At 38.8% G+C, this 27,759-nt stretch overlaps 1 protein-coding gene across 1 annotated transcript; it reads right to left on the bottom strand.

The window, feature by feature from the left end:
- Window positions 1–207: 207 nt before the first annotated feature.
- Window positions 208–26,716, bottom strand: cspg4ba (chondroitin sulfate proteoglycan 4ba). The gene is made up of 10 exons (XM_005738177.1): window positions 26,444–26,716; window positions 22,785–22,948; window positions 15,874–19,443; window positions 15,121–15,594; window positions 14,455–14,631; window positions 8,788–8,986; window positions 7,451–7,582; window positions 4,803–4,975; window positions 4,203–4,386; window positions 208–3,739 (listed from the first exon to the last, which is right to left on the bottom strand). Exons 1-10 carry the CDS (start codon window positions 26,532–26,534, stop codon window positions 1,698–1,700), a joined length of 7,206 nt encoding a protein of 2,401 aa, XP_005738234.1. The 5' UTR covers window positions 26,535–26,716; the 3' UTR covers window positions 208–1,697.
- Window positions 26,717–27,759: the final 1,043 nt, after the last annotated feature.

Raw genomic sequence — 27,759 nt, 5'->3', positions numbered from 1 at the left:
GGAGGGTAACAAGCAGCAAGATAGTTTAAATTACAGTGATAGCGGAAACTGCCAAAAACCCATTTAGGAAGGAAAGAAATAAGTGATAATTTGGTTGCTAAACATTTTTTTATGAGGAGAAGTAAACTAATAATTGACCAGAACGACTGCACACGCATATTACACTGCTACTGCAGAAACTAAAATAAAAATAAGCTGTTTACAAACATTAGGTTTATTTAAAATATGGTATAAATAAATATGACACTTCTGTTACATGGCAAGTTACACAACTGAGTCGAGACTAGCATAAAATAAAAGGACAATTCTCTTCAGTATAAAATAATTTCATGCCAATGGTAATTTTATCTGACCGCAGTCTCATCCCCCAGAGCAGTACCATTCATTTACAGCAGTTACATTACAGTGTACACCAGACGTATTCAATAATTTGACCACATAAGTTAGAACTGGTTTATCAGTGATAAATAATAATTATATATCGTACAAGGACTCATTTCAGTCACAGAAAATCTGCTCTTTTTCTAGGAAAGCCCTGTCAGCAGCTGTAGTACAGTGACGTTTTGTACACAAAAGTCACTCCTCAATAAAAAGCAAACATGCTACACCTCAGGTGAGTTGTAGATCAATGAGCCTATTAATAAATTATAGAATAATCCTTGTGTTTTATATTTAATAACTGAGGTAAAGATGTGAAGAGTAAGAGTAGAGTTGTATAATTTAAAAGATTTCTACCTTGATTTTTTTGTATGCACTTCTTTAAATATAAAAATACTGGAAAGAGTAAAATAAAATTACATCATTTAACCAAATGTGTTATCAATGACTTGATCAGGTCTATGAAGAGAGTGGTACAAAGCCATGCTGGGAAACATTTCGGGCAGATTTTCCTTTATGTTATGTCCCATAATTTTAAATGGACCTCAGTTATCAACAACACATGTAACCCTCAATAAAGGTGAATGACAAACTTCCTGAGTTTACAACATTTCTAAACTATAATATCTACACAAAATCTGCACAATCAGTTGAAATGCCAGTGTCAGTCTTAGTAATTCACAGTTATTAGAATCATCTTCCACTCTGCTGTTCATAACTCTTAATGGGAGAAACTGCAACATGCATGAGGACATTGTTGGTTACATATACATGAGGCACAAACATTGTTTATAATTCTCTACAATTACCACTTTGTAAATGCTCTAGTGAACAGATTCTGTCCCACTAACTGAATGTGCAGCAGTGGTTGTGGTGATGGACAATGAGTTAATATGAGCTGTCCTGCTTCTGATAAATATATCGCAAAGGACGTTTCACATCCAGCAGACACAGAATATTGTTATCACCTTGTTGGGACAGCATTTAAGGGCATGTTTTAACTCTTGTTTAGCTCTTTACAAAAACTCTTGAAATTTTCCTTGCTAAATTATTCTCCTTCTGCCAACCCAAGATGGTTGCTGACTGGTCTCTAGGCCCGTGTGACTGGGACTGTAGCTATTGGATTCAAGGTAACAGCCAGCAACCATTCGACAACCAGCTAGGGAACAAATATTTTTCCTTTGCAGCCTGTGTGACTAGGGCCTTATTCATTTCATCATATTGCGTCATACATCCAAAATGGTGAACAAGTTATTGTCACACCGTCAGTGGTCATGTAACTCTAAAACCTGAATAGTGACAACTTCTGCTATAAAAGATCATACCCAGTATTGATTCTTCTGCAAAGTGGGAGTAGCGGTTCTAATCATTTGACATGATGTAACAGGGGAGCCATTACTCCATGAACTTACAACCATGTTTGAATCTATTGCGTTATAAGTTGTGCCCTGGTTTGGTGTCAATAACCGATCAAGCACTGGGCTGCCTGGGCAGTTATGGTTTAGAGGAGTGACAGTCACAGTGGGAACTGCTGGGCTCCTTTGGGTTTGGCCTTGGTAAGATGAACTGTTTGGAAGACCGGTGGATGTTTGCTCCTGTGCTGTAGCAGTGCTCTGCTTTCTTTGCCTGTGGTGTCGAAGAAAGACAACCAGCACCACAAAGATGATTACAAGCAGCAGCAGAGCAAGCAGTGGTAAGATAATCAGGAGTGGATTAGACGTTTTTTGAGGGTAGGACTCGACACGAACTGGTGTGTTTTTGAAGAGAAACTCCTCTGTTTGAGATGGTTTGCCCAGAGTTGTACCAAAAACGCTAGTTCTGTTGGAGTTTCCCCAGCGGTTGCGTCCTCTGAACTTTTGCTGGTTTATGCTTGGTTGTTGGGTGGAGAGGAAAACTGTAGACAGGACTGGAAAAGCAGTCTTGATTGATGCCTGAGGCACAGATGATGTAGCTGAAACAGGACTCTTTGTGGGTGGAAAAAATGCTGGATCATATGGCACAACTGTAAAATGTAATTCCCCTTTAGCAGGTTGGACGCTATCAGCTTTCAGAACAAATACTACTGAATCGTTTAGCTCTTCAACTCCAGTCATGTTAGCATTCAGCTCTAGGGCTACCTTCCCCTGCATGATCTCTTGAAAGGTGAAGGACTCCACTGGGATAGCTTTTATGGTCATTTTTAATTTTGGTCGAACCACTTTCCCATACCTAGGATGGGATAATACTTCAAAGACGGGGTCACTGTCACTTATATTAGCCAGTTCAGATGCATTGAGAAAGTTTACATTGAATTTGACCGTAATCCCATTGGGAATCCTTAAACCTTTACCAGTCTGGAGTAAAGGTTTCACAGTTATGTTAAGCACTTGGTCAGTCAGATTTGCCTCTGAAGTGAAAGCAGTGAACTCAAAGCTGTCTTCAACAGAAGAAAGGGAGATCATATGGTAGGACAACCTTCCTGTCTGGAGATCTTCCTGGTCAAACAGCGTAACCTCTCGGTTGTCTCTCAAAAGTTTGCCAAATCTCAGAGGCCTTGTAATCTGGTAGTAAACTGTGACATTTTTCCCATTGGTCTCAGCAGCAAGGTTGTCCTCGGTCAGAGATACTAAAGTCCTACCTTGCTGGAGTTCTAATCCAGTATTTTTGACAAGAGTGATGGTAATTTCTGACACTTCTAGGTTAAAGAGTTTGTATATTGGTTTATGATAACCATCTGTAACACTGAAGTAGAACGCTCCAGAGACAGAACTTCCATCATGGACGAAACAGACACTTCTGTTATTGATTTGAGCTTGGGTAAAGGCCACTATTGACTCATTCAAACTTCCTTTGAGAGCCAAGTAACCATTGCTTGGCTTGCTTATCACGGAGAACTTAATATCATCAGGAGGATTGTCCAAGTCTTCAATTTTGAGATTTTCTGGCCCAAGGGCTATTGTATCTCCTTGTACCACCTTCAGACTTGGAGCTTTGGTTTTTAGCAAAGGTGGCTGGTCATTCACAGGGATGACTGTAATATTAAAATGCTCCACAACAACATCACTGTCATCTTCAGGCCGTTGCGCAGTTTTTCCCTTAGGATTAAGCCAAGCGCTGAATATGAAAGAATCCTGAGTTGTCTCCGAGTTGTCGTGTTTATAGGTGATACCATATTTTTTAATAATGAATTGTGAGAAATTAGGTTTCTCCTTGGTTAGGTTTCTCTCACCAACCACGATGACTCCATGTTGAGGCAGAGATGTTACCTGAAACCACACCTCATAGGAGCTACGCTGAGGTGTAGGCAGCTTGGACATCAGGTTAGTGGCATCGAGCTTGGACTCGTCAATGATGACACTCTCCCCTTCTGTCACCTCAGCACCTGTCACCAAGCAAACTTCAATTAGTCAGTCCCAACAATGTGCTAATGTTAGTGCCATCATCTACAGTTTTAAGAGTTTGAGAGGTGGGTCCTAGGAGAAAGCACACCTGCCACTTGACTAATTGTTTTAAAAAAGGAGGGCTTGGTAGCTAATATTCTCTTGCTTCTCCCCAGCAGGCAAGCATGTGGCTTGTCTGGGTGTTTTTCTGGTTTAATTTTCTTTCTTTTAAACACTTAGGCACTGACTTTTTCTCCTCCCACTTTCATTTAATTAAACAAATGTTGGTTCTCTTAAACTCTGTTATCTGTGCCGTCTCCCAATTTCATCTGAATTTTACACCGGTTCAGAACACACATATTGTAAGGATGCTCACATTATGAAGTTAATTTTTTTTTTTTTTACCTCAAAGCAGCAGCGTGTCTGACCAGAGCTGCTAACACAGCTGTAGAGTCATATTCATACCTGTGTTTGCAAGCAGGATTGTGTTGTGTTCGGGTCCAGTATTCTCATATGAGATGTCAAATCTGAAGGTCAGACTGTCCACTGAAGCAGGTGGTGATGCTACAGAGAAGGTCATCGAGTCCATGGCTTCCCAGCCAACTGACTCAACAGGAGTTTGAATGTAAAAAACCTCTTTCCTGTCCACCTGTGGTACACACACACTCCAAAGAGTCAGGCAAGCCAAGTTACAAAAGAAATGTACATCTATGAAGTTACTGAAATCAGCCATCCTCAAAATGAACATAATCAACTGTGTAATCTGTGCAGCGGCCTCATTCTTAAAGATGTTTCTGCAGTCTGCATAATATTTATTCATTACTTTAAATCTGCTCTGCTCAGCGGTAAATATAGGACAACCATCACAACTGTGTCTGTGTCACATAATAATCCACCAGTAATAATTGATTACATAAAAGCATTACATGTTTTATTCATACAGAGGAAATCTGGCAGTGTTCCACATCAGCGGAGAAAGCCTATTGTTTAGTCTTTCTCTGTTTCATATTACATAGCACATAAGGGTGATAAGTATGGGCATGACCTCTGGCTCCTCACACTTACCATATCTTGTGTGAAAGTGGAGATGTCTGCTGTTGAATTATTAGGCTGCCTCATCACCAGACGCCCCAGTTTAGGATGCCGTGTCACACTGAATGTTATTACACGGTTTGAGGTGTTGCTCATGTCATTGGTCACTGCTTGTAAAGACTCATTTGTGATTGGTCTCGAAGAGCCTGTACAGAAATGAGAAATTAAATAAGAATAGTAGCTTTACTGATAAAGTGGCCTGCTTCAGCATCCGTCAACAAAAAGATTGTTTTATTGAATTGAGTATCAAGTTAGCTGAAACCAAGCAGTTAAAACCTTTTTTTTCCTACATTTTGTAAGTTTTCCCCTTTGAATGCGTTCCACATCTTTTTGACTCCAAATTATGCAAAACAAGGTCTGGAATAGACCGATGAGATTCCTTTGATGTGTCAAATTAAAGCAGCACTGCAGACATCAGAGACATTTTTACAGCACATCCAACTGCAGTGCGGGTGTTACATAAAATCCAAACAAGAATTTAAAAGTAGATCGGCTCCTTGCAGACGTAAATCTTCCGCTCGGGGAAAATGTAAAAAGAAGTGTCCACTGAGAGTAATAGGTGACTTCTAAGGAATTCTTTCTTCTTAAGATGGATTACATAGATTTCCACAGTCCTCCTGTCACTGTGAATATTGTTGGGATCCTAAAAGTCTGGTGATGAATGATGGAAATCAAAGATAGAGAGACAGAGGGGTGAAAGCACAGTGTAACCCATTCATCACTTTTTTTAAGCAGTGCTCCCACCATCCATATCTATCATGGGAAATTTCCTGCCTGGAAGAAGAGAGAGCAACAAGTTTCTTATCTTTTAACGACAAAAAACAAGCTTCTAATAATATCCAGTATTCCCACCATTAAGTAACTGTATCGGCCAATTAGATAATTAGCTTTGTGTACTAAAATAAAAGTGTAAATGTCTTTACTGGCACTACGACTATACGTAAGAATGCTTTGAGGTAAATGTGGTTTCTAAATTCAGCATTTGCAACCATTTAGCAAGAAGTGTTTGCACAGTTTCCCAGAAAGCACCTAGACATTTAAGGTGTCTGTGAGGAAAGAGGAAAAATAAATAAATCTATCTTCCCTCCACACTGTGAAAGTGTTTCATGTCACCCCTCACCCCATCAAAACCCTTCATTGTCAGTTAAAGCTCCCATCCCGCCCTCTCTGTATCTCACTCTCTCTCTCCGGCTTGCCTGGCACGAAGCACAAACAGGGCTGTCTCAGGCAGACAGTGGCACAGCTTTTCAAGTACCCACTCACCCTGTGGCTGGGAAGCTCAGCAGAGCGTGCCAGTTGGCTGTATTCTATCCTCACCATATCCGTTCCTTCTAATTCACACTGAAAATCTCCACCACTGACAGACTACTGAAAATCTCAGAAAACTAAACATGTTTGCAGACACAGTTAACACCCAGCTGGCCTATTTTTATCTCCAAAATATTAACAGTAAAAAATATCAAAACATTAGGACATGGCAAAAGCTGATTCACTGGTCTGGTATTCGGGGATAAAAGTGCTTGCTGCAGCTGTTGTAGATGTGCTGAATTATTTAACTAAAGGAATTCAGTGGTGTTTGGTAGCGGTCAGGCTGAGCATACAAGCAAACTTTGATGCAAAATACAGTTAAGTAGAGACTGATGGTGTCAGAAACAGTTAATGTTTCATAGAAAAAAAATTCCCCACCCCCAAAAAATCCTAAAATAAAAAGAGGAAACCAATACTGTGCTCATGGTTCTTACTAGTACCACAGAAAACTTGTATGAGTTGATGACTGAAGCGAATAAAAATATGCCGTTTCAGTTCTTTTCAGGAAGCAGCTGTACACTTGATCATGACACAAATACTTTTTAAAAACCTCATATTATTAAAAGGGAAAATAAAACAATGGGAAGCATAGTTAGTAGTTTAGACTCAAGTCTTTTTGTTTCTTGCTGTCAACAAATCATGTGAAAAAAAAAAAAGCTATTTGTTTTTAACCACGGCCAGATGAAGCTCATTACTTCTGTCAGGAGGTGATACAGCTGGTTTTGGTTTGTTTGTTAGGAGGATGACCCAGAAACTTATGGATGGATTTGATCAAAACCTAGATCCAGATCCAAGGATTTCTGGAAGAATTCCTTACTGATGCAAGGAGGGTAAAATTCAACATTTAGCATAACATTTAATAGAATTGAATATTTTTGTAAAACACATCAAAGTTACATAAGACAACAGCTCAGTTCAAGAAAATATCAAAATAACCTCAATCCAGATTTGCTTCTGGATCAAGGGAGTTGCTTCGTGTAAAGAGTGAAGGGACTTTTCTTGCTTGGTGGAAGTATGCAGTCAGACCACATACTGGTTCACTGTTCCACTGAGCTCCATTATTCTCAAAAATAACACAGCACTGATGTACAAATCTGGGTCTGCTTTTCTTTTAGAATTGCACTGTTCGTAAGTTTAAGGACATCTTAAAGTCAGATATTTCATACCCTTTGTCTGAGAGCTGAGCACCAAGGAAGAGGGAAGAGGACAAATATTAAAAAAATAAACAAATAGGTTTTTTTTTTAACAGTATTAAAAATATATAGCCAGTTTTAGACTTTAATAATCACAAGCTTCTCAAAGAACAGGTTTACCTGGAAAGACCTTTAGTGGTTGACTCTTCTCCAAACTGAGAGCTAGGGCTTTAGCAGTAATACTGAAGATTTGTCTGGGAGTGAAGTTCACACCATCATTGGCCTGGAAGTTGAATCCTCCTGACATAGCACCTGGAAACATCATTAAACAAAACACTAATATTAACAGATCAAAGGATAAGTGGCATTTCCTTTACTCAAGAAAAAACAGCCTTCATTTAGTTTTGTATGTACAAGTTTTTACTTTATTCTTGGCACAGACATATAAAAGAGCTCAAGAAAATGTAACAATCCCGAACGTCTAAGTAACCTCTGAGTATAGAACATAAATATTATAATGTATGTGTGGGTACACGCATGTAAAAAGAACACTTTCTTTTAGTCTTGCACGCTGTTATGACAAGCTTTCATGGTGGCACAAAACAAAGAAAAAGGTAGATAAAAATCAAAACAGTAAGACCCTGATCTGAGTCACCATTAAATGTTGACAAAAGTTATTCACTACGTCACAGCAGTTCCAGACTATCAAGTATTATCACCTCCAATCTGACTTTCAGCCCACTTGGCCGGTCTCATTTATGCAATCAAGCCAATGGATAAGAAAGAAGGTTGCACACCGTTCCTACAGATTACTCTAATTCACAGAGAAACTGGAGAGAACATCAAACTGTAGCAATTGCTAACAGCACCTTCTAGTGGGTACAAAAAGGAATGGCAAAAATAAAAGATTTAAAAATATTTGGAATTATTTCATTTAAACCATGCAAGAGAATGAAAAGAATGTAATTTATCACAGTATATCTGCTGAATACCCTATAGCAACAGAAACTACTCCAGTGTCCATCACAGAACATTAGCTTTTGTTTGGAAATTTCCAGCTTAGAGTATCGACTCTGGGTTGAGTTACTTCTAGAACATGAAGGACCTGAAACTGTACTTGTTTAGACCTTGAGCTTGTATTGCCTATGAGCTAAATATTGTGTTCACTCATTCTTAGTGTATGACCTTTATATTTGTGTGTGAGTTTGTGTTTAAAAACACAATTTTAATACAAAATGTTCCTTTTAACTGATGAAATAGAACCTGATTAAAGACTATACAAATTAATTTGGGCAGCAGACTATAAAAAAATTACATACTGAATAATATTATGATGGTAATCTGGCTGAATAATTATTAATTACATTCCTGTTTGGTAGTTAGCATTTATCAAAATTATTTTAATATGAAATTGGCTGGACAAAGTTTGCTATTTCTAGTTAAATATTTAAATAATTCAAATTAAAATATTAAATTCAGTAGTCCTCTCTCTGATATAGCATGGAAAATACATTTACCTTTGTGAACAAACACCAGCTGCCCCTGGTCTATGTGGGCCTGGGTGAAGTTGAGCACTGCCTTCATCGGGGCGCTCTTCAGGGCCAGGTGTCCATTGCTGGGTGGAGTCACCATGAAGTGGAGCTCCTCTGGTGGTGTGTCTTGGTCCTGCACACTCAGATCATCCAAAGTGATTTCTGTCACTGAGGACACCCACACCTGGACAGGGGGCAGACAAGGACAGAGCAGAGACCATCTGACCTCAAGGAATCTACAAGATTTTGTTTGACAGGGCTCATAATGCAGAGGCTCACAGTGCATGACAGCTAAACCCAAGTTTGACATTTATTGTGGTATTTGGAATAAAAAGCTGCCACATCTGATCATGAAACTGGGGCACAAAACTTGCTAAAATAAAGCTTATTTACATTTGTAAATGCCAATCTTTTCCCATTTAATCTAGGCAGTGTAGAAGAAGTATGCAGTACAAAGTCTGTAAGGTAGAGCAAAATTATGTGCCATTTTATGAATTAAAAGTATCTGCACCACAGCTAAGCTACACCTACTTTCTGCAAAAATATAATAGCATACAAATGAAATAAAAGCCAGGCACATAAAAGACCACAGAAATAGCTCATGTGTTCCTGTCATTCATTAGCTAATGCAACTGACAAAGATGCTTTGAGTGCGAATCCAGCTATAAGGCTATTTCACAGGCTTTCTTCTTCTTTCTTTTGTCTTGCTTCTGTGCAACATAACATCCACAGAAGGACTGCTACAAAAAATGTTCTAACTCAGGCAAATATAGGTGGTAATACAATAAAAACCTCAGGAAAACTGTCACTCAAACCAAGGACATTTCAAGACTAAATATAGCCATGTAAACTTTATACACAGTTAGGTGTTCTGCAGAGTGTTGGTTTGGTACAGTGAAGTATTGCTTCCATGTAAATTCAAAAGCTCAAGGCTAACATGAAGAAACAGAGGATCTCATTCACACACAGAACACGAAACTACTGAACCGTGCAGACACTTGACAACAAAAGATGAGCTTCTACAGTCCAGTCCAGAAGAACGATTGCATAACAAGCAATTGTTGTTAGGACAGGTTGTCATTCCACAGTAATTAATGCAATGTTGTGATCAGAATGATGTGAATGTATGGCCTGTAAAATGCGATGAACTGCACAAACCTTTTCCTTGTAAGACATTTTGAGCTGTCAAAGAACACGTGTCACATATGATATTAACAACACCTCTGCTTTTATAACATGTCAGGTCACCATCAGCAGCAATAACAGATCCCTGAAACTGAAGCAGCTCAAAGGAATACAGCCATCATTAATTCTATTAACATCTGTGCTTTTTATATTGGCACAAACCTGTCTTCTGTGATGTGAAGATCAATGCCAGCAATATTAAAGATGATAATTGTGTTGTGTGTACTTCCTAGGACAAAAATTAATTTTATTTTTATTTAGTCTTGTGTCAAATGCTACAAAAAGAAAATCATAAAACGATGATTTTATGAAATTAAATGTTATCTTGTTATTCCCTAAACATTCACGACTGTAAAAGTCCGTATAGATTACCTATAAGTAAAAGGTTTAAACATTCCGCTGATACAAACTAGGGTTGGGTGTTTTTTTTTAATTATTTTCCCACTGGCCACCCTCAGTCTAATAACCAGCAGTGGCTGATACATCTGGGTAGGTGTGCTCAGGGTGCACAGCCTGTATCTTTTGGTAATGGTGGAAAAACTAGTCCCTTGTAAGTAAGCTTGCTTATCCAAAGTTTCAGGATAGCTTGCAAGCTCAGAAATTTGTCAGAGGTTGGTGCTTTGTTCTATACCAGCAGTCCTCAACCCCCGGGCCACAGACCGGTACCGGGCTGCGAGAGTTGAGGCCTGGGTGTGAAATATATGGTTTTCACGGTTTTTATCATTAACTTGGTTTCCCTGGGTCTTTTCCCGTGTTGTAGTTGTGTGTCTTATTTTGAAAGAAATATTTACGCGTTACCATACCGACCACAGAGCATTAAGGAGTAGAGAGAAGGATGCTACTCTAAATGTTGTTGGCGCATTTCAGGAGGATGCCGCTAATAAAGTTACACAATTACACAGTGAATTCGCATTTATTATTATATTTACAAAATACCACAGTTTTTGTCTTGGCTGTATCATTTTATTTTGTTGTATTTTTCTGTGACGCCTTAAAGGCCAATCCGTGAAAACATTGTCTGACATTAAACTGGTCTGTGGCGCAAAAAAGGTTGGGGACTGCAGTTCTATAATATCTAGCATCAACCTTAAAATGCCAGATCTCCATAGCAGTGTTTGTGTTCAACCATCTACTTTAGCTCAACACACTGGGGTGCCATGGAGCTATTGGGCAATTGTGTTGAAATTGTTTGTTTACAGAGCTGAATCTTTAATGACAGAGCACAAAAATAGGCCAAACAAAATGTCAAAAATCATCTAATACAACAGTTTCAAAAAGAAAACAGAAAATAGATTATAGCTAAACTGTATATTAACAACAGAATCAGTAAACAGCAGTGCTGACAAACTCACTGCCCACTTTGTTTGGGACACCTCCTCAACTTCTCCCTAACGTAAATATTTAATCAACTTATCATACGGCAACAACTCTGCATTTAGGTTTATACATGGTCAAGAAAACCTGATTTAAGCGACTCTAAATGTGTATTTCAAAAACTGTTGAACACTGGGATTTTCTCAGAGAATGGTCATTAAGAAAGAAAATATTCAGTGAGCAACAGTTCTCTGGGTGGAAAGGCCATGTTGATGTCAGAAGATTGGAGTGATGAGTCTTGATTTCTGCAGCGACGTTTAGATAACAGGGCCAGAATTTGGTGTCATTAAAGAATGAATCCATTCTGACTTGTACCAACAAGTATGGTAGGTGATGATGCTGTAATGGTAATGGGGATATTTTCTTAGCACACTTTGGACTCGTTAGGTACAAATGAGCATCATTTAAACACCACATGTCCATCTCTTAATAGCTACAGTGTACCCATTTTCTCATGACCAAAGTTGAGCCAGAAAGTAAAAACATTAATTTTAGGGGCAGTGGATAGTAGTGGATTCATTATTTACCACGTAATTATTAATCAGTAAACAACTTATCGTGAAGACATCACTTCACCTTGCACTACTGTCTGTTCAGCTGAGATGCTAAAAATGCTACACCTGATGCACTCTTCCAAACTTGAGTTTTTATAAATTGTTTTTTTCAAATCACACAAACTACATGATCACAGCATTTCTAAATGAGTTAAAAGAAAGAAAGAAAGAAAAAAGTTAGGTTTCTACTTAATCAACAGATATAACGTTCTAAAAAGAAAATAAGTAAACACTTCCTGTTAAAAAATATTTTTTGTATGTTTTACAGAATTAAGTTTCATCATGTGTAGCTTTTTTGTGTTGAAGGTGTGATCACTGTTGTTTTCACACACTTACCGAGCAGACTCTTGTTTATTGGCAGGTTTGTGCTTGGTGAAAGGTGGGCAAAGTGAACAATTATCACAGTTTGCAGAAGAGAGAATTTTGAACAAGAGTGAAACAAAAAAAGAAAGAAAAACAAAAAGAAAAAAAATGCATTCCTTACTTTAAAAATATAGAACTAAATATGTCAAGTTGGATCTGAACTTAAATAAAACACTAAACACTGGTGAATGGACCTGAAAAGCTCAAATGATAATTAGCAATGAGCTGGCCTTATACTTTAAATTGTTACATTATTTAAATGGATAATAATGTATACCAATCAAATAGAAGCCTCTGGAATGGGACAACACACACTCCACATCAGCCCTGCAGCAGAACATCTTAAGTGAGTGTGCGTTCTTCTGGTGTGAAATGACTCCACCTCCAATAATCCCCTATTTAACAGGAAGTCACAGCAGGACTGATGAACAGCACACATGAGATATGATAGACCTCATGGTGCTGCTTATCAGGCTACAGCTTTAGTAATAGAGATGACAGATTAGACAAATTTATTTGAGTCATTAGTGCAAAACCTAAACTGCTTGATGCTTCTTTTTAACATGTTTTTAATAAGGATGTCTTCTTTTATTTAATCATGTGTCTGTCTTAGCCTTTATTCTCTTGGCAAGTTCAAAAGGTGGAACGCTGCACTATGAGAAAGAGTCCTCACAACTCAGTGCAGCATCGCCATGAACAATACTGGTTTCAGTTACACAAGATATTTTCAAGAAACAATTGTTGGTCTTTATTTCTGTAAATAAAGAGATGAAATGTGGCAAAAGGAGTAGGGGCTATGACCTGTAGCAAACAGCCAGCAGCTAATGTCACATCGGGTACACATTTACCATGTGATATGTGCCCTAACCACTCAGCCACCATCTCTCTCTCTCTGGAAATACTGGAGTATTTCCAAGGGCAGGTAAAGTGTACTGATAATTCCAGCTTGAAAAAAGAAATATAGCAAGTCTTTTTAAAAAACTGAAACAGAGAATTGTAATATTTGCATAAAAAGTGTTTTTTCTAAAATAATTCAAATGCATATACACACATGATTGCAAGAAAAAAGTTCACTCTCTTAAAATCATGTGCAGGGCATTTTTAAGACCAATGATTAGAGGTAAGACAGGGCCACCTTGTGGCCACTGATGAATCAGCTCCCTAGACTTAAAAGCCTTGACCTCCAACTTAACACATATTTTTAAAAAAAAAGAAAGAAAAGAAAAAATGGCTCATTTGATTTAAATTTAACAGAGCACACATGCAGATCAGTTTGTCAGTCAACATCACCAAAATGTAAAACTTGCCAGCTACTCTTTAGCACAGTAAATGTTAGAAGTTGCTCCTCTCTGTGTCTGCAGGATCCCAGAGGAATTTGAGGCATTTGGGGCACAGACTACAAAGACCTATACTTCAAACTCTCCTTACAGCTGGATCTCCTCCAACTTCAGCCAGAGTTGTATTTGTATTACAGAGTAGCACAAGACAGCACTGCTCAGCAAATATACACAAAAGACAACTTGTTTAATTTATAAGTATAGATACGTATAACATATCTGAGTAGGGATTGCTTTTCACATACAGTATACTAAACATAGATTAAATAAACAGAACATTTTCCTTTGGTAAGAAAAGGACAAAAATAAAGGTGAAGTAGAGCAAAAGTGGACCAAAATGAGGCAGCGTGGTCACAATGTTTACCATTTTTAAACACTCAACACTTGAATATTGTTGAACAGATTTTATTTATGGAAATTTATTTTCACCATTGGATCTACTGTCTCTGTAATGCTCGGAAATAATCCTTGACTTAATTAAAAGTTTTTATAATAAGCCTAAGAAATAATTTCCAGCCACTCCAGATCCCCCAAAAATAGCAGCTCATTGTTCAAGTCATTGTGATATATCTCAATACTGGTTAGAGTTGTTTGAAAATTTAACTTCTGAACATCATACCAGACTTTCCTGCAAGTTCTTTTTATGCTTGATTTAAGTTGCTATTCTATGCTGCAAACCCCTATGGACCCTCTTCCACATAGCAAACATAGTTTCCCCCATCCACCCTGCCAGCCAGCCATGGCAACTTGTAACACTGCCCACATGACAGTAAGCTCTAGTGCCAGACCTCCTAGTAAAAAAAAAAAGTGTCTGAAGTTTAAATATAGAGCAGACTCACCCTGAGGACCCTGTTGGTTATAATAACAGGAGGCTCGTCGTTGGCGGGTATAACCTGGATGTGCACCATCTGAGCTGCACTCTGCTTCCTCAAGCTCGTATCATTGGCCACCAAAGTGAAATTGTCAGCTAAGGTTTCACTGCTGTCGTGGACGTAGTAAATGAACTCATGCTCCACCTGAATAATGATCACAGAAAGGATAGACTGGCATAGCAAAGGGTCTTCCAAAACACAGCAGTGCATAAAACTACCTTATGATGCTTAGGTCACAATCTCTTCTCTTGCATATAATTTCCACATGATAATAATGTGAAACCTCTCAGAAAATACTTAAGGGCATAATGACAAGATTAAAAAAAAAAAACTAGGAAAATGATGATATTCCTATTGGGATAGGGTGGGAAAGATTTTTCTTTAAAGCATTTAATGAGAACCAAATCGAAGGTTACGAAGGTTACTTAAAATAATTAGTCCAGTCAATTAATGAGTAATTGATGGATGCATCCTCTAAATTCTAAACACTTGATACAAACAAAAAAAACCAAACAAAAAAAATAAAATAAATGTCACTGCGGCACTAAATCAAAGCAGTTTTATACCCACCCAACTGCCAGTCTAATGCTATTTTCTGTGGTAACTGTAAGAGAGTTTGTCAGAATATCTCACCTGCCTCCTGGTGAAAGTGGTTATGGCCACACCAGGATGTCGTGAGTGCTCGATGTGACCATGCTGCGGGGGCTGAGTCAAATTATAAAAGAAGTTGATTCCCGAAAAGTGTCGATTGGTGACTTTGAGCACATCCTGCGTCAGTGCTTTGGCCGCACCTTCGTTCAGTGTGATATTGGAGACTTGAAGTGGGATGAGCAGGGGGATGATGTCTACAAACATTTTAATGTTAGTGACATCAGTGACCCCGTTGGTGGCATCAAGGATGAAGGTGTCGTTGACTTTGTTTGGCTCCACCTGCACATACTGAATGTTCCCGCTGTTGATGTCATTTTGGGTAAATGTGTTGACAGGGGACTGTTTGGTTCCGATGTAGCGCTCTTCCGCTTCAACAAAGCGCCTGAGAAAGCCATAAGATGGGGCTACCTTTACGGTGAACACAATCTCAGATGGCAGGTTGTCCTCGTGGGTGACCTGCAAGAATCAGAAAACATTTGGTCCTTAAATTTGAAATGTCTCTTGTGTCACTGAGGTTTAGTTGTCGTGTGATTCTCAACAAAAACTGGCAAAATAGTAAAACATAAAAACAAAAACTGGTCAAAGATTTGTTTTAAGCCTTTCAGCAGCATACAAGCGGTTGATGTAATATTTCCTTCAATTCAGATTACGGTACTTATTTCACTCATTTATCAAAAAAAAAACTTTAATTGAATGCTTCAAAGAAATTAAAGTTCTTTAAATGAAAATACTCACCTCTAGTTTAGTTTCATCAATCTTTGCTGGTTTTCCCTCTTCCACCAATAAAGTATCATGATGCTGTACAATGGGAGGTCTCTGATGACTTTCCAGGTAAACCTTCACATTGACCCTGCTTGTGAGCTGAAGACTTTTAGCTTTCACCGTTATGTTGAAATAGTCTGTCAGATATTTGCTGTCATTGTGCCGATAGCGGATCAGCCCTGCTTTTAAGTCAGCTTGTGTGAATGTCACAACGGTTGTTTCATTGCGGTAAAGACTTCCATGCTTTGGACCATCGTCTAACTTGAAGATAACCTCCTTGTCATCTCGGATGTCCAGATTTGACATTACACTATAATTGCTGGTGGAAAAGACCACTGAATGACCTTTCTGGACCAGCAGGCCGGTGTTATTGTCGACTTTCAAGAAAGGGTCATGTGCACTGATGTGTAAAAGGCCTGACACAAAATGTTTTCCATCGGAGACAAAAAGTACAAATCTGCCAGAGCTCACACCTTTGTGAATGAACAGCACCCGCTTTTCTTCCAAATCCTTCTGTCGAAACTGGAACAGCCGATAAGTGGTGTCATTTACCAGCACGAGGTCTCCCATTGGGATACCACGTCGAGTGTAAACCAATTGACCGTCATCAAAGTCAGAGTCGGCATCTTGATATTGCAGATCTTCTGTAGTGAGTAACTTCTGTCCATCCCTTACTACGTGGAAAACTTTATCAATTACACGTACTGGTTTTTGGTCATTTAGCAGCTGAATGGATATGTTAAAAACACTTTCCTTGGAGCCAGGTTCATCTTCTGCAATAAAAGGTTTGAATCCTTGGGTGGTGGAGGCTATGAAAGTGAATTCATCTTGAGTCGTTTCACTGTCATCATGGACATATATTATACGTTCCTCTAAAATATCTTTATTACTAAAGGTTAAGATGTTGTCATAGCTAGCATTGGAATTTGACTGACTTATACGGACTAGCTTTCCATGTTTTGGGCTGTTTATAACTGTATAAAACATATCCTTCGTGCTCAGAGTCTCTGCAAAGAGCTCATCTTTGGTGATAAGCTTACTTTCTCCCTCCTGAAGTGAGAGTCCTGCATTTCTAATAAACACGCTGTTAACATCAGCCTTAATAGAAAACTGAAAATCATAGTTCTGTGACTGAGCATGTTTGGAAACCAGATGAAATTTGAATCTGTCAGTTGTATCTTGGTAAGGTCTGTCAACTAGCTCGTAATGCACTTTTAGATCTGTTACATCTCTTTGGCTAAAGGTGGAGTTCTTCTTTAAGACTATGGTGTTGAGAAGTAATTTCCCTTTCTTTGGTGTAGTGAGAACCCGAAAATATAGGTCATCCTCTGAGAGAGTCACACCTTCAGTTGTGGCAAAAAGACACTCTGAGTTTAGTGTCACTTTCCTCACTTTATCCAAATCTATCATAGTGTTTCTCACCAGGTGGTACTTTACCCACTTCACAGTGATTGGGAACAAGATTTCAGTGGTTTCCCTTGCAGCCACATTAACTTTACACTTGAAGTAATCAGTGGGATTAGATGTCTGGATGTCTTGGAAAGTACTAACATATCTCAAGCGCTCCTTTTCTAAAAGCCTTTGTGAAAATGAATCAGTATGCCTCCATTCACCACTTGAGTGAAGTCTCTGGAGTTCTCCATACTGAGGTGGTTCAATGACATCGTATCGAATGTCTACAACCTGGTTCACAGCATTTGTTTGCACAGCCAGCTGCTTTGAGCCAATAATAGCAGTTTCTCCTTGAATGATATCAAGGCCTGTGTTGTTAGCAATCTTATACTCGAGTGCTACAGCCATAATTCGTAAAACTACAGTGTTGCTGACCTTTTCCCCATCACTAACTCTCAGAACTATCCTTGAATTTCGAACCCCTGTGTGAACGTAGTATACCCTCAGTTCGTCTAAGTCTATATATGAAAATGAGGTCACTGCCTTGCCTGGGTTGCTTTCAACTTCCAAGTATCCTGCATCAGCATTCAAGTTCCCAAGTACAGAAAAGAAAAGGTCTGTGTAATTGCTGTCAATGTCTGTTGCCATCAAAACATCAGTGGTGAGGCGTTTCTTTGAGTTCTCCAGCAGAACAAAGAGATTTCCTTGCGGTAGACTCAACTCAGGTGCATCATTAGTGGATGTCACTGAAATATTGTAGCGGTACAGTTTGGTGCCCTTTAAATAATCAGGAACTTGCTTTCGACTACTAGAAAAAATTGAAAACATGAAGAAATCATCCGGTTCCTCTGAGCCTCCGTGGATGTACATTACTCGCTCATGCCAAAGGTCCAACATGCTGAAAGTATTCTCCTCTTGGTCCTGATCGACATCAAGCCTTATCTGACCTCGAAGTGGTTGCTCCTCTATCCGAAACATAATTTGAGACTGTCGAATGCCAAGTTTTCTAAAGTCCAAGAGAACCTTGATGTGTTTGGCTTCAAGAGTTGCTCGACCACCCTCTTGGACTATAAGGTTTTTAAGCTGCACAAAATTTAAACCATACCTTCTGTCCAAGCCCCATGCAAGTGTGGACATATCAATCGATGGTGTTGGTGTTATCAAGTGAAAAAGAGATCCTGGAGTATTTGTTGGATTCAAAGCAGTTGGTGGATCTGATTCTTTCTCTGGCTCACAACCAACTGATATATCTTTGGTGACTACAGCATTAGAGAGACCCATCTTAACTCTGTTAACTGCAATGTTCTTTAGACATCCTTTGAAGGAACCTCCCCTGGCACGCTTTCCAGATACAGAGACAAGCCCCATCTTTTTGACTTCAGATCTTGTGCCATCATCGATGCCTCCAACAAAAAGATAACCTTTAAGCTGGAGCGCTTTTGGGTGAGGGATAATGCCAGATTTCACCATCTCTCCATCAATAGTTAGTTCAAGGCTTTTGGAACTGAAATATAACTTGATGGAATGCCATTTTCTGTCATTGATGAGCGTGAGTGAACGAAGCTCAGTTTTGGTTTCACCTGTTCCAACAATAGCCACAAGCAAACCGTCCTGAATCTCCAGAGCCACAAACTTCTCCTCTCTGGCTGCATTGTACAGGATAATTCCCTCTTTAGCTGAAGTGTGCATAACACACTCAAATGCAGCCTCCTGCTCAGTAATCCAGGTTGGAAGAGAAATGTAAGCCCTCGAGCTGAAGAAACTGATAGGGTCCTCTTCAGTGGCAAAGAACTGGGGACTGCAGCCTAAAGACACTTCATGAACATTCTTGTATCCGGTATATGGTCTCAGTGATGACAGCAAGTCACGTTCATTGAAAAGTACATCATCCATGCAGCCTCGGAAGCAAACTGGGTCTCTGGGCAGGTAAGGTCTATCCAAGCCCCCTGAGCCTCCAACATAGAGACCATCTGTGTTGAGACTGTAATGGGGACCTGGCACCTTTACACTGCTGTGAGAGTTTGAGTCAACAGTAAGAGTGATGTTGAGCTGCACATGATGGACTTCCACATGGTGCCAGGCCAGATCGTTGAGATGGGTTCCCCGGTCTGATTCTAACATCTGCTCCCCCGATCCAAGATCCAATTTCAGCTGGGAGAAAGAACAAAAACAACTGGATTACAAAATATGACATTTTACAAAATATTATGCAAATGCACAGAGCAACTTAAGGAGGAAATTAATTAAATTTAGGCTTATTATTACATAACAATAAAAAAGTATTTGCTCTCACCCTGATTTCTTTTTTAAATATTTGCTATACTTTAATGTTCCAGATCAAACAGTGTTTCCTATTAGATAAATAGAATGCAGTTTTTAAATGAAAATCTTGATAATTTAAGGGGAAAAAATATTCAAACTTACATGGGCCTATGTTAAAAAATAATTGCATAATATAGCAGGACAATGATTGGAAGCATATTACCTCAGAAATAGCTAAAGAAAACAAAACTAAATTTAAAAAAACCCTCTTCAATGTGGCTGAATTAACACAATTTGGCAAAGAAGAGTGGGCAAAAATTCCCCCAGATTGATGTGACTCATTGCCAGTTACTGCAAATGCTTGATTGTAGTTTTTGCTGGCAAGGGTGGCACAACCAGTTATTAGGTTTAGGGGGCGATTACTTTATCACATATGGCTTGGATAGCTTTTTAAATAAAACCATTAATTAAAGACAGCATTATGCATTTACTCAGGCTATCTTTATCTAATATTAGATGACATCAAACATCTAAGTGTGACAAATATGCAAAAAAAAAAGTTGGATGGGTATAAAATACTTTTTCTAACTTTTCACTTTTTCCAATACCCTTTAAAAAAAAATAATCCCACATTAAATATGACTCATTGCTAGGAATGCTAGTAGTAGTATGCAGGTCCAGCATGTGGCTCCAGACCGATTACCTCAGGAAATACTGAATGCACTGCCATGAAAATTTGGTTTATGGTCCCCGAAGGTTGACACTACGGACTTCAGCGACTGTGAAGACCTATCAACTTTTCTCTAAGGACTTTATTTTATGTTTGTTTAGTTTAACACAGTTTGACATCACTGTGACACAAACACTTACAGCATATAAAGTCTTAACTTTAATGACCCAACAACAGATATAGACATTGTTGGTTCTTAAAACAAAGATCTTGATATATTTAGTGATATATCAAATGAACACCATCAGGAGTTTAACATAAATTAAACAGACATTCATGGATGAACTTTGATAACTTTAGTGACTCCTTAATTTTTTATCCAGTAATGTAAAACCACTTTTGTGCTCAAGTACATGTTATTTGGTATGATCATACAGAAAATATAATTTTAATACAATCTAAAATTGTTTATACAGTGGTACACATGTAAAATAATAATTCTTGAAATATTTTCATTGTACAAGCAAAAGTAAAGAACCCCGAAGGAGAAGCAAGATTTAAATTGCTTATTTTCCATGATGTCACCTGTGATTATAACAGTGAGCTTTGTCTGTCGTTTAAAGCAGGAAGAGCACTATTATCTTTTTGCCTTCAGCTATGTCCTCAGAGAATCACATCACCTTCTCAAACTAATGCACCATTTAGATGATGTGCTTGTCAAGGCTTGCTGTTCAGTCGCCACTATTCATGGACTGGTTTCCGGGAAGCGACGCTCATGCCTGACTCACACGAAATGAGACCCCAAGCCAGAGGAAAACTTGTGTGACGGAAGAAATAAAACAAAACAAAACCCTAAAATGGTAACCAGTGCCAGTTTATGAACACGGAGTTCGCTCCTCGTGCTTACTAAGGTACAACTCTGCAACACAGTTGTCAGTGTGATTCATTCCCAGCAGCGAAAGTCTAACACAAATAGATGCTTAGTCACAGGGATTTCTCTAGTCTGAAGCAGAAAAGCTCTAATGCATATCTGATGACTTCCTATGTTTCCTATGAATGTGTCTACTTACAAAAAAGTCTTCTGGCAGTATATCTGTGCATTCTGTATGTTGATTTAGCCTGGCAGGGCTGCTTACAAGATGCTTTAGAAGCTATCTTCAATGGACATTTTGATTTACCTTTAAATTCTCCATGCAAAGCTTCTGTTACAGGACTTTAATGCTTGTGGCACAAGCTTATCTTTAATTACTAAATTCCTGTGTAAACCTAATGTACACCTACATTTTGATAAATACAAAATAAATCTCAAAAGGTGGCAGTGAATGCTATATTTAACCACATACAGCTTCCTTTTAATATAAAACTGTTGCTGAAACATGATATTTCATTGTTTTCCACTCCATTAATTAAGGCCCATTCTAGTATGAAATTCAGAACCCAGATAAACAGGAACCAATAAACTTTGTGAAATAATCATTATTACAATAACAGATCAGTGAAAAAAAATCTGTATGATACATGTTTGAATACATTTGACTTTCATTTACAGTTTACACAAATTTATTTATAAAAGCGTTTGATTTTGAACAGACTGAGCTTTGTAGGCTGAGTTTAAGAGGACAGCTCATGATTGAACAGAACAAAAGCCACTGGAGTGTAGATATATAAGTTTAAGATTAGACTGATGACAATATTTGAACAACAATGTTTAGGTCATTTAACTGTGCATACCTTCTATATTACATTACATTAGTTATTATACTGTAGAACATCAGGTAAAGAACAATACACTACTTAGAGATGGGATGACTAACTCATTCAATAGTTGCAATGACAAACAATTTTGTGATATTTCATGTTTTATTCTTGGACTTTACTATAGGTCTGCATGATTGATGGTTTAAAATAATCCGTATTTATTACATATTGGGCTTTGGTGCCTTTGGTCCTTTGTTACATGGAAGCAGTTGGAAGTAGATTTTTGGGGGTATATCATGAAGAGCTATAAGAAGAGGGAATAAAACTGTCTGAAATGGGGAATTTAAAGGAGTCTGAAGTCTGAACTTTTGGCTCACAGAGATTACTTGCACATATATTGGCCTCATTACTTTGGCCATGTTTAATATGAGCATCCACAATTGTAACAGACAAGTGTTTCACTGTCATCCAGCCTCTCAATCATGTGGTTTGAGTGACTAATCTGTCCATGATCTCAAAAATCTTTCATCATCTCGTTGTGTTCACTGTGACAAGAAGTGACTGGTATGGCATTAAGACTCAGCTCACACCACACAGGCTTGTCAGCTTGTGTCAACGCGTTCAGAGACTGACACTGTCAACAGAGACAGAGCCACAGCTAATGGTGACGAATGTTAGTTTGTCCAAAATGCACATACATGTAGTCAGACACAAAAAGTAAAAACTGGATGTTGTGCATATAGCATACTGTGTGTGTGTGTGTGTGTGTGTGTGTGTGTGTGTGTGTGCGTGTGTGCGTGAACGTGTGAAATTATATGCCTGAACACATATGCTCATGTCCTGGAGCCATGGATGTACCCACCTGCAGGCGACCTGTGTGGAGCTCTAGTAAAAAGTAGTGGGTCTGTCCAGCGGCGAGAAACAGCAGGCCATTTGTGCTCGAGGTTCTGAAGCGAATGCGGAGCACGTTACGGTCGGACGACTGTCTCGCCTTGAGCTGTACAAAGCCGTCACCATAGAAGGAAGCTGTGAGAGGAAAAGGGATTGAAAAAAAAACCTAGAGACTTAGAGGAAGAGTACATGTCCTCAATTTTGGTGTCTTTTTTCAGGCTAACTCACAATTATTTAAACTGAGACGAGTACAAGAGAGAACTGGGACAGGAAGTAGAGTAGCAGTGACTACAACAAACAGAGCAAGTCAAGTCAAGCATTGTGGTCTCAATATAGTCGACATGTGACATTTAGATATAAAAGCCAGCATAATTATCATCAAAGCTGTTCTTAACAAGTGAGCAGACTGTGTATAAGTGGGAAGGGCACACACAGAGCTTTACACCACACGCTGCGCACAAATTATACCTCACCTGATTTCAAAGACTTGTCAGATTCTCTGGATCTACTGAGTTTAGCCTTCGCGGTGGGCTAGTTACACTTAAAAGGCTCCATGCATTCAATTACAACAAGAATACAATTATTGTAGCTTTAAAGCTTTACCTATAGAATAATAACCACCTTTAAGACGAAACTAAACTCAAGCCTGCAGAACTGCAGGTTTATCTCTCGTTAGTAGCTATAGGAGAAAGTTGTTCATGGTTTCTCTTAAATGTATAGCAGTTACATATGTTGACTTTAATGCCATAACAGCAGTGTACCAACTGAGGCAGTGGATGTGGAGGAGGCTTGCGGGAAGTCCGTCATGTTCGGGCATGCCCTGCCCTGACAGGAACCTTCAACCTGAACATGAAAGGCTCTGACGTCCCCACATTGTCTGTGGCCCCATGTTCCAGAAACAGCGTGGCGGACGGACCCAGCTGTTTCTTCTACATCACCTCCCTGCCATTTCACATCACCCTGTAATCTGGGCTAACATGCTCTGAAGCGTTTTTGTCTGAGCCTCCATGCCCGGGCACCACCAGTTCAGTTTTTAATGAGCTCCAGAGTCCCCAGCATATTGAATGGTTAACAAACTGAAGAAATGTGCCCATTCTACATTTGATTCCCCCCCCCCTCCCCCCTGCTGCTAATGAGCTAAAGTGCTCAGTGGGGGAAGCTAGATAAAGTTAATGTCTGCTCATGCATTACTCCGCCTCCTAAAAGGGTTAATGCACTAATGTGCAGTTTGCTTAAACTGATCCACTCTGTGTGGACCGTGCAATATTTTCTTTTTAAGCAATTCGATCAGTTAAGCATGTTAATAAGCCCTTGAGGCACATTAAGATACAATAATCAATGAGAATGAATTTAAAATATAAACAACTAGAGAAAGGAAAACAAAATAAAACTTAGTTTGTATAACTGAGATGGAGCTTTAACACATCTAGGCCATACGTGCTGTTGCTTCATTTAGAAATTCTATACATAGATATATTTAAAATCATACACATTCTTATTTTGTTAACCTAAATTTATACAATTTTGGCTTGCTTCACATGTTAACAGCCAACTCTTATTTACTCCCCGCAAACAAAAGTCCAGACTTTAAGTGTCAACTAATGCTATTTTGTCAACCATGAGCTAAATCATCTGGTTAATATAATGTCTAGTAATTAAAAAAACACTTTTCCGTTTAACCAACACAAACAACCACGATATACTTACTTATTATTTAATAGCTCAAAAGAAACTAAAATGATTGTCCCTATTGTGAAGCCAGAACTACGGTGGCCCCTAGAGACAAAGCACGTACAAGTTCCAAATAGCACATACAAACTCCAAAACACTTACAAAACTCCAAAACACATGCAAACTCCAAAACACATACAAAATCCAAAACACCTACAAATTCCAAAGCACGAACAAATTCCAAAGCTGAAATGAAATTAACTGACCAGTAACCAACCTAAGTTTGAAACCCTGTTTAGATGGAACTGTTAAATGTAGCTGGAAGTAAACAAAAACTGATATCCACAAAGGCATCCAGCCTTACTTATCTCTATTTATTTGTCCCGTGCCATTCATCTTCATGGTTCTGTGTACATAACAAGGAATAAGCACTTCCCAAAACTGTTCAAGAGGAATGCACGAACATTTTTCTCTTAAATTCACAAGGATGGACATGCATGCTCAATTGTATTTTAGCATCATCAAGATGACGTTTAAGTCATATGACTGAAAGTCGTGTTTGGTTAAAACAAAAGGGTCAGAACCTCCCCATCGCTGCATCTCCCAGTTTGCTTGTGAGGAAGTGGATTCTGGATCAGATGAAGAATGATGCCCCCCCCCCCAAAAAAAAGTAAACAAGCATTCTGACATGACCAAAAGTTTGAATTTTTGAGGGAATGTTAATTAAAGAGCACTGCAGACTAACCAGAAAACAATTCCCATGTTTTGAATGTTGCTCTATAATCTAGATTTCAGCAGGGTTAGTTTCTGTGCATTAAGGACATTTTCTAAGAGATTTCACAAACTGCTTTTTCAACAACAAAGCCAGAGAACACCTAACAGTTAATTTTAGGGGCGACAGCAGTGCTTGTCACTGCCTGTGTGCTCAGTTTATACAACAAATCAGAAATGCAACTTGACTGAAGTGCCTGTTTGGGTTTTTTGTGGACTCTCTGTTGCCCTTGCTTGTTTCATAATGCAAAGACAGTAGAGATGAAAAAATAAAATAAAAATAGAAAACATCCAGAAATCCACTGAAGTAAGGCAAATATCTATACAGTAGTCATGTGCAAAGAAGGATATAGTAAGTGAGAGTCACTCTGAAATAATTCCTGAGGCCAAAGCCTGGATGAACTCTGAATTTAGATGACACATGTCTGGGATCAAATTATTCAAATGGGCTAAGGAATGCTCACATGAATGCAAATAATGTACAGCTAAACTGAAAATCACATCTCTCTCCCTTTAGGTCTCCTAAGGCAGCAACAACTGTCCATTTCTTTGAATTTAATTGAGTGTGCTACTGTCACAGTCTGATAGTTCTTCCACTGCAGTGGGCATCACAGTCCTATTTCTGCTGCTGTCTCTGATCATATCAGACTACTGTGGGCGTCCATACAGGCACAGATTATAAGAATGGGTGGGGGTTACTTAAATGAGAGGTATACTGATGTTTTCAGCTGAGTTAATATAAAAGTAATCACAGGGTTGTGCTGTTTAAAGACTAAACGAGCTGCTATTGTTGCTGGGAGTAATCGTGACACTGCAGCCAAAAGACCCTGCAGCCTACCCTCTATCACATCGTGTTTAATCCTGTTAAACTCAGGTCAACATTTTAGGACCTGTGATGCAGAGTAACGCAATATTATGTACCGAAATCCGTCAACAAACTACTGTTAAGTGATAATAAGCATTAGTGCTGTCGTTTATCACCGCCAACAAATATGGTGAACTGCACGCACAAGTACGAGGTATTTATAAACTGTTAATCACAGCCAGAGACTACAAACTAAAAACAGCGAAACAACTCTTCAAATTTAACAAGGGAAAGATTAAAACACCCTGCCACTGAACGCATCATTAAATAAATGTATCGCTGTCGTTTTCATTTGATAAAGTCAGATAAGTTGCAGTTGTTACCTCCTGACGCCAAATGGACAAGAAGCGACCACCAAAGCAGACCACAGAGCCACAACTTCTTCTTCTGGGTGTTTTTCCCAACAGAGTCCATCTTCCTCGTCTCGGTAGAAACGCTAATGTTTAGCCGGCAGTGGAGTCACATATTTACAGACTGGTTTTCACTTCTTCGCGCTTCGCTAACGCGACATAAAGCGACTAGAAGCTGGTCGTCCGACCAGTCAGAGAATGTGTGCACTGCCCGGACAGTCAGCAGGAGATCCCGAACTGAAGCTCCAACTGACCCTCGCCAAACTCCGCCTCGTGCGCGTGCGTGCACGGGGAATTTCAAAATAAAAGCCAGGAGCGAGGGTAAACGCTGCAGGGTTATTCAAGCAAACGGCGGCAAGTGGAAACAAAGATTGAAAATGTAAACAGACATTTGGTGAGCACACAGTGAAGCTGAATTAGAGTCATTCGCCGTTATTAAAATGCAGTCACGTTTAACCCAATATCTGGGAATCTATTTTAACCAAAGCCTAATTTAAACTAATTATTGGGGAAAATGCTGCTGATAAGAGAACTAAAGAATTAAATGACCATTGCCAAAAGGGGGAAAGCATTTGCAAAGCGCTTGGAATCAGTTTGTTTGTTTGTTTTAAACATTTGTGCCCAAGCCACCTTAAAGGGCTAAAAGTTTCAAGGCACAACTGTTTTAATATCTAAAGAAAATTGGCTTAATATGGCCAAGTGTTTTCTGTTGACAGTTTTCAGGTGTTTTACTTGTGCTTGTGTGCGTGTTTACAGACAGGAGGAGGTGATCAGTTTTACCTCCTGGTTATATGTCAGGGAATCTGGTGTACTAATATAGTGTGTTTAAATGCCAGTTATTACTTTTTACCCCATGTATAATAATATTTGGTTGACAGAAGAATCCCAGAGAACACCTGGACTTCCCTTATGGCACAGTATTTGGGAACAGCTACTCTAAATCATTTCTTTGTTTGACTAGCCCACAAGACTCAGCTTAACATAACACTAGGCAGACACACTTAAACATCATAAACTATTGAGGGAAATTATGGCTATTTGGTATTCCAAGCATGAGTCCATAGAAAAAAAAACTTTGAATGTTGTAAAATGTGCAGTTTAGCACACATCATCTCTGTGTTTTCTTTCCCGGTTTTTACTCAGTGAAATTCAAATGTTTGTAAGGCTGTTAAGCATGAAGTGCTTGTTACTGTCCTTACATGTAAATACACACATAATATACATCTAGCATTCAATCTTTGTAAATAAGATTTAGAACTTTTACATTTTAAGGCAATCAAGTTTGGGTT

The sequence above is a fragment of the Pundamilia nyererei genome, unplaced genomic scaffold, assembly GCF_000239375.1.
Source record: "Pundamilia nyererei isolate P.nyererei 1_Seehausen unplaced genomic scaffold, PunNye1.0 scaffold00082, whole genome shotgun sequence".
Lineage (NCBI taxonomy): Eukaryota > Metazoa > Chordata > Actinopteri > Cichliformes > Cichlidae > Pundamilia > Pundamilia nyererei.
The sequence above is the reverse complement of the archived record's forward strand: the minus strand, read 5'-3'. Positions and strand labels throughout refer to the sequence as shown.

Excerpts from the sequence above, each read along its gene's own strand:
- cspg4ba (XM_005738177.1), bottom strand. The coding sequence starts at position 26,534 with ATGGACTCTGTTGGGAAAAACACCCAGAAGAAGAAGTTGTGGCTCTGT. Across the intron at positions 8,987-14,454 it reads TAACCAACAGGGTCCTCAGG|GTGTGGGTGTCCTCAGTGAC; the intron begins GTGAGTCTGCTC and ends CCCCCTGTCCAG. Across the intron at positions 3,740-4,202 it reads AATCCTGCTTGCAAACACAG|GTGCTGAGGTGACAGAAGGG; the intron begins GTATGAATATGA and ends GCTTGGTGACAG.